Consider the following 6,165-nt stretch of genomic DNA (forward strand, 5'->3'; position numbering starts at 1 on the left):
GGCACATCAGGGAAGGATTTATTGACAGGGCAGGGCATAGAGCTCTTCGTGCTGGGTAAGCTCTGGTGCTCCTTTAGTCTGGGAAGAGCAAGAATCCCGAGAAGATGCTGTCGGATACACCAGTGCCCACCATGCCATTGTAATCATTCACCTCCAGCCAGACCTGGTTCCCAGCCTCCAGGTGGAGGAGGACTCCACCAGAGGTGACCTGGATGTTGTTGGTCTTGTGGTCACAGAAGCTGGCCTTCTTGACACTGTCCTTGAATAGGAGGACGCAGAGGTTCCTTTCCATTGAGCTGTGGAAGACGAAGTAGTAGAGGCCGGAGATCTTGCTGGTGAACTTGCCTGTAGTGGTGCTGTAGTCATTGTTGGTGTTGGTGATGACATTGTTGAAGATCACGGGGACGTTCTTCATGGGGTTCGCACCAGTCTGTCTCGTCACTGAGAACGCTGACTGGTGCATCCTCTTGTAGGTGCCCGGCAGCCCCTGCACTCCAGCAGCACCCATCACCCCTGGGTCTCCAGGGGGACCAGCAGGACCGATGGGGCCCACCTTACCCCTCAAGCCAGGAATGCCTGGTTCCCCCTTCATGCCTTTGGGACCTTGTGCAGCAGGAATGGCCGGAATGCCTGTAGGGCAATGGGGAGTCGAGTCAGCCACAATGGAAGAACATGGGGAGAAGCCCCCCAGCACCTTCCCACCTACCCTGTCTGTGTAGTGTGGAAGCACTGAACAAGTCTCCGAGTGTGGGGACATTGCCCTCCACAGCATGGAGCTGAGGCAGCCCAGCCATAGCAGGCTCAGTGCTCACTCACCTGGCTCGCCTTTGGCTCCCTTCAACCCATCCCGGCCGTCCCTGCCTGGCACACCCGGCATGCCTGGCAGGCCTGGAGCCCCATAGCAGCTGTGAGGGGGATCACTGGTCACTGCAGACTCCAGATGCAGAATTAGGAGGATGAGGGCCAGACGCAGATACTGCCTAAAACTCTGCCCCATTTCGGCGCTCTGGATCATGTAAAGGAAAAGAGAGAAAGTGCTGGGATGAGGGGCCACAATAGGGCAGCTTTCAGGACATGGGGCGAAGGAGGCACCATGCTATGAGGGCCAGAGCACCGGGAGCACCTGGCTGTGATGGCTGTGCCTTCAATATCATCATCCTATACTAACTGTCAGATGGTGGGGAGGCAGATGAGTGGAAGTAGGGCTCATCGTCAACCCCAGGGCAGCCCCTGATGGCACCGGGGGGTTAGGCTTTCTATGTGGACAGACCAATGAAGTTTTGTGGCACCCAGTTCTAGCCCCAGGCTCTCCTGGTTCAGACTCCCTAGCCCACTGCAGATATGCACCCCACTGCAGAGCGCTGCACCCCGCAGCCAGCTGATCTCACCCTTCCCCCAGCAGCAGCCTGACTTTCCTGACTCTACCTACCAAGATCAAGTCCTCATCATCCAAGGGATTCACATGGCAGTGCCTGGGAGCACTGGTCTTCTGCCAGCAAGGACAGGCATGAGATGTGTGTAGCTGGGGTGCTGGCATTCCCTCTGTCTCCTCTTCCTTCTCTCGCCCCATCCAGCACTGCACCATGCTGCAGGACCCTCATCCCCATGCAGCCCACCCCAGGCAGCTGAACCCTACAATATCTCTTACCTCTGGCACAGGACCCAGCGTTGTAAATCCCTGCCTGCTGTCAGCACTGCCTGCTGGCTGCAAGCAACACGGGTCTCTCGCTGTAACACCCTCCTGGAGGAAGTCACAGAGGTAGGAAAGGTCCCCATGGGAACACACAGCCCCACCAGCTGAGTTTCACATCCTTCTGCCTGGCCATTTTCTCTGAGCAAGCACTTTCCTGGTCACCCAGCAAGACCTGCACTTGTGCCAGGATTCACCACCACAGCAGTAGGGGCTGAGAGGACGGATGTGGGGTGAACCAAAAGCAAGAGATGCACCACAAATCCTTCCTACAACACAGGTTACTTTCCTTCTTCCCACCCTCATCTCATTTCTTAGCAGATAGACAACAAGTGGGTGAGGAGCAGAACCTCACACCAGCTCCATGGAGCCAGAATAACTTGTGCAACAAAGAGCTGGTGCAAGGACACTCCTGGCTGTGATGGGAGATGCTGTTGCATGGGCAACAGGAGCTGATGTTAGTGATTAAAGGACTGCTGCTCCTCCTGACTTCTTCTCCACCTGCTTTGGAGCTAGGGTCCCAGCATCCCAGGTCAGGATGTTGTTCCTTGCAAGTGGGGAAGGACAGACATAGGCTAGTCTGAGAGATTTCCCTGTACCTCCTCATAAACGAAGGCTTGTGTTGTATGCCCTGATCCCACCTGTCCTGCCTGCGCAGCTGGGGGTCTGTTCTTGGCCAGAAACAAGCTGGGATCACTTCCCTCCTTGGAGAGCTTGGGATAGCCCAGGACATCGGCAGTTTGCTAAAAGTGTGTGGATAGGAAAAGAAAACCCAAACAGCCATCAGGAAAGAAGAGATTTATTTGCAGTGATGGGGAGGATGTGAGAAGCAATACTGGCCTTGTGCCAGAGACGAGCTTACAGTGGTTAGAGATGCAAAAGCAGTGGCACGCAGTGATTTCACACAAAGAGCCAGTGACAAGTGATCCCCTCCGGCACGAGGTCTGAGCGTGAGGCCGGGAGCCCTCAACCTCCAGGAGGCAGCAGGCCGACCTGCCGGGCTCCTGCAGGCAAGGGAACCTCCACTGCTCAGTTGGAGGCCATCCCCTTGGCTGTCACATCAGGCCACCCCACCTCCTTGCAGGGCACAAATGCACGCAGGCACACACGCGGGTGCTAAGCAGTTCAGGTCTGGGCTGGCAAGTCAGGGGGCTGGCTGCCCATCATCCCGTGTGTGGGAACAGCATGAAGCCGCTGAAGACGCTGTCTGCCTCGGTGCCATGGTAAATCATGTTGCCCTTTGTCGGAACGGTGTTCACAGACACCCGGTCGTTCACAGCCAGGCTCAGCACGGTGCTGCCCGAGTTCACCTGCAGGATGTTGCGGCTGTTGTTGTCGCAGAAGCTGACCACGCGCATGCTGTTCTTGGTGATGCTCAGGCAGAGGTCTCCGTTGGAGATCACTTGGTAGGCGAAGTAGTAGATCCCAGGGATGCTGCAGATGAACTCCCCGGTCTGGGGGCTGTAGGAGCCCTGCTCGTTGGTGATGACATTGTCAAACAGCACTGTGGTGCCGCGGTACCGTGGGGATAGCCGCGAGGCAGAGAAGGCAGGATGAGGCTGCCGCTGGAAGCTGCCAGCATTCCCCTTGGCCCCTTTCAGCCCCGGCTCCCCTGGCAGCCCTGGAGGACCCGGTGGACCATGGTAGCCCTGGTTCCCTGGGATCCCAGCAGGCCCCGATTCACCTTTATCTCCTTTGAGTCCTCGGATGCCCGTCCTTGGTGCTGATTTCCCTGGGGAGAGGCAGTGGAGAGGCACCATTCGTGCTGCAGCCAGCGTACCCACAGCACTCCCCCATCCCTGGCTCCCCCTTACCTGGTTCTCCCACGTCACCCTTCTGCCCTGGCCTCCCGTCGAGGCCGGGGATCCCTGGGAAGCCGTCCTTGCCATTTGGTGCCCGACACACCACGTCCTCGAGCGCTTCCATGCCCAGCACTGCTGCCAGGGTGCTGGTCACCAGCCAAAGGCTGAGCCGCATCGTGCCTCCCTGCAAGCACAGCATGGGGGGACTGGGAGTGGAGGTAAGCACACAACAAACACACACATGGTGCATGCAGCAGTGGATGCAGCTTGAACACAGGCATGCAAACATAAGTACATGCTTTCCTCCAGATCTGTGGACATGTGCAACGTGCAGACTCAAGCGTGTGCTCGGACACAGACCTACCATGCCACCTATGTGCTGCCTAGCTCAGGTAGCCAGATGCCATGCACAACATCGAAAATAACACCGCTGTTTCATTGCATCATCTGAAATGTGACTGAAAAGCTCCGACATGCCCATGGCAGGGCTGTGGGACATGGAGCAGGACATAAAACCTCTGGTGCACACCTTGGGGATGAGCAGGCACACATGAAATGTATTCAGTGAGTGTAAAGAGACACAACAGAGTAGAGAAAAACAAGAAAGGGTGGAGAAGGAAAGAAATAACCAGGCAAGAGGGATGCAGATCCCCAACACACAGACCTGGGAGAGAGGAGGGACATCCTGAACATGTATCAAGAGCCTGGAGCAGACCTGCAGAACCCAGCCATGTCCACATCCATGTGGAGTGAAGGCAGATTTGCCCCTCTGCGTCATCTTCTCCCCCTTTTCCTACTTCTGACACTTGTGAAAGGGGACAGGGAGCAAAGGCTGGAGAGAGGTGGTGGAAGAGCTCTATGTCCCCATCTATACAGGGCGACTTACCTCCTTGCTGGGCTGAGAACAGAGCTGCCGGTGCTGGCTGCTCTGTTTGCTGGCAGTTCTTCCTTGGGAGCGGGGCTGGGGGGGTGGATTTGCACACACAGAGTTTGCGGAAGAGAAGTGCCAAGTTTCGCTTGTTTGCGTGGTTCCCTTTTCCACCCTCAACCCTGGATGTGTGGTAATTGTCAGGGAACAGCTTGCTCAGCAAAAGTGCTGACCCCTCAGAGGGAAATCCTGCAGCACAGGGAGACACACAGGCGCGGGAGGCCCAGAGGCACGGCACAGTCTGAGGTGACACTGCCCTGAAAGGGATTCCCCCCGTGTGGTTGTGGGGTGCCTGATGTCCTCATTTCAGAGCCACTGTGTTTGGGGCCATTGTTTCCATGGCTTCCCTGTTGCCTGCCAGTCCCCTTGAAGGTAGTGTCACCACCCAGACCTGGGCAATCCCTGGAGATACGTGTGGCCCGACCTAGACCTGTACAATTTCCTGCCACAAGTACTTTTTAAAAGCCCAGGAGGAGGCAATCCTAATGGGCCACAAGTCAAGAAAGCGGGGCAGAAAACTGACCTGGCTGAAAAGGGAACTGCTCGTGGAATTAGGGCAAAAAAGGAAAATATATGACCTTGGGAAGTGAGGTCTGGTTTCACAGGGAGAGTACAGAGCAGCAGGGAGAAATCAAAAAGATGAAGCTCAACTTGAGTTGACACTGGCCAGTGCGTTCAGACCAGAAAAAAAGAGACATTTTTTTTGTAGGTGGTCTAAGGAAAACATTGAACTGAAGATGTTTACCTAACAAGTAATGAAGAGGCAGAGGCATTCAATGCCTTTTCTTCCTCAGTTTTTGTATAAGTGATATATCTTGGGCTGCCCAGACCTAAGAATTGGAGGACCATGGCTGGGGGAGCAGTGACTTTCCATCTGAGGTCACCAAAACTGTATGGGACCAGCTGTATCGGTAGAATGTTCCTTAGCCCATGATGCCTGGTGGGATTCACCCCAGAGTGCAGAAGGAATTAGCTGAAATAAGAACTGGACCCTTCTCAGCATTTAGCAAAGATCTTGGGAGTCTAGGGAGGTCCACACTGACCGGAGGCTGACCAGCATGACACCCAAGTACCTAACAGACAGAAGAGAAGATACAGGATATTATAGACCTCAACCTAACCTCAGTACCTTGAAAAGTGAAGGCTATCTTGGGAACTACTGACAAGCATTTAAGTAATAAAGTTAATGTCAGACATCGTACACATAGCTTCATGAAGGGGAAGTCTTGCCTTAGTAATTTGATCTCCTATGATAAGGTGGTGAATGAGAGGAAGGTGAAGGATGTAACATTTCTGGATTTCAGTAAGGCCTTTGACACTGTTCCTCACAGCATCCTTCCAGACAAATGGTCTAGCAGTGAGATAAACAAATTCATGCTATGGTGGGTGATGAATTAGCTCAATGACAGATCTCTAAGAGTTGCAGTGAATGGGCTACATCTGCTTGGCAGCAACAGCAGTGTTCTCCATGGCTCAGTTCTAGGACTAGCCCTGTTCAGCATTTTTATCAATGACCCAGAGGCAGGAGTTGGATACATCCTTAACAAGTTCACTGACGATACTGAAGTGGGAGGTACAGTTAATCCTCTGTTGGGACAAGAGGCATTGCAGGAGGGTCTAGATAGATTGGGCATGAAATTCAACAAAGGTAGGTGCTGGGTTCTGTGCCTGGAATGGAGCAATGCCAGACACCTCCTCCTCTCCTCTCTCCTCTCCTCTCCTCTCCTCTCCTCTCCTCTCCTCTC

General features: G+C 54.4%; 2 protein-coding genes across 3 annotated transcripts; both read right to left on the reverse strand.

Moving 5' to 3' along the window:
• C1QC (complement C1q C chain) lies at positions 1 to 1,770 on the reverse strand. Its single transcript, XM_021417725.1, has 3 exons — positions 1,649 to 1,770; positions 817 to 1,006; positions 1 to 630 (listed from the first exon to the last, which is right to left on the reverse strand). Exons 2-3 carry the CDS (start codon positions 995 to 997, stop codon positions 74 to 76), a joined length of 738 nt encoding a protein of 245 aa, XP_021273400.1. The 5' UTR covers positions 998 to 1,006; positions 1,649 to 1,770; the 3' UTR covers positions 1 to 73.
• C1QA (complement C1q A chain) lies at positions 2,474 to 4,534 on the reverse strand. Of its 2 annotated transcripts, none has more exons than XM_021417724.1 (3): positions 4,379 to 4,534; positions 3,505 to 3,676; positions 2,474 to 3,422 (listed from the first exon to the last, which is right to left on the reverse strand). In XM_021417724.1, exons 2-3 carry the CDS (start codon positions 3,665 to 3,667, stop codon positions 2,854 to 2,856), a joined length of 732 nt encoding a protein of 243 aa, XP_021273399.1. In that variant the 5' UTR covers positions 3,668 to 3,676; positions 4,379 to 4,534; the 3' UTR covers positions 2,474 to 2,853. The 2 variants fall into 2 exon arrangements, with proteins under 2 accessions (XP_021273399.1, XP_021273398.1); XM_021417723.1 differs by having other exon boundaries at positions 3,505 to 3,698; positions 4,379 to 4,495.

Source organism: Numida meleagris, chromosome 20, assembly GCF_002078875.1.
Source record: "Numida meleagris isolate 19003 breed g44 Domestic line chromosome 20, NumMel1.0, whole genome shotgun sequence".
Lineage (NCBI taxonomy): Eukaryota > Metazoa > Chordata > Aves > Galliformes > Numididae > Numida > Numida meleagris.

Bases quoted from the DNA above. Each gene is read 5' to 3' on its own strand.
- C1QA (XM_021417723.1), bottom strand. From the start codon at position 3,691: ATGCTGTGCTTGCAGGGAGGCACGATGCGGCTCAGCCTTTGGCTGGTG. The intron at 3,423-3,504 runs GTAAGGGGGAGC...GCCTCTCCCCAG, and splicing joins GGGTGACGTGGGAGAACCAG to GGAAATCAGCACCAAGGACG.
- C1QC (XM_021417725.1), bottom strand. From the start codon at position 997: ATGGGGCAGAGTTTTAGGCAGTATCTGCGTCTGGCCCTCATCCTCCTA. The intron at 631-816 runs GTGAGTGAGCAC...ATTGCCCTACAG, and splicing joins GGGAGCCAAAGGCGAGCCAG to GCATTCCGGCCATTCCTGCT.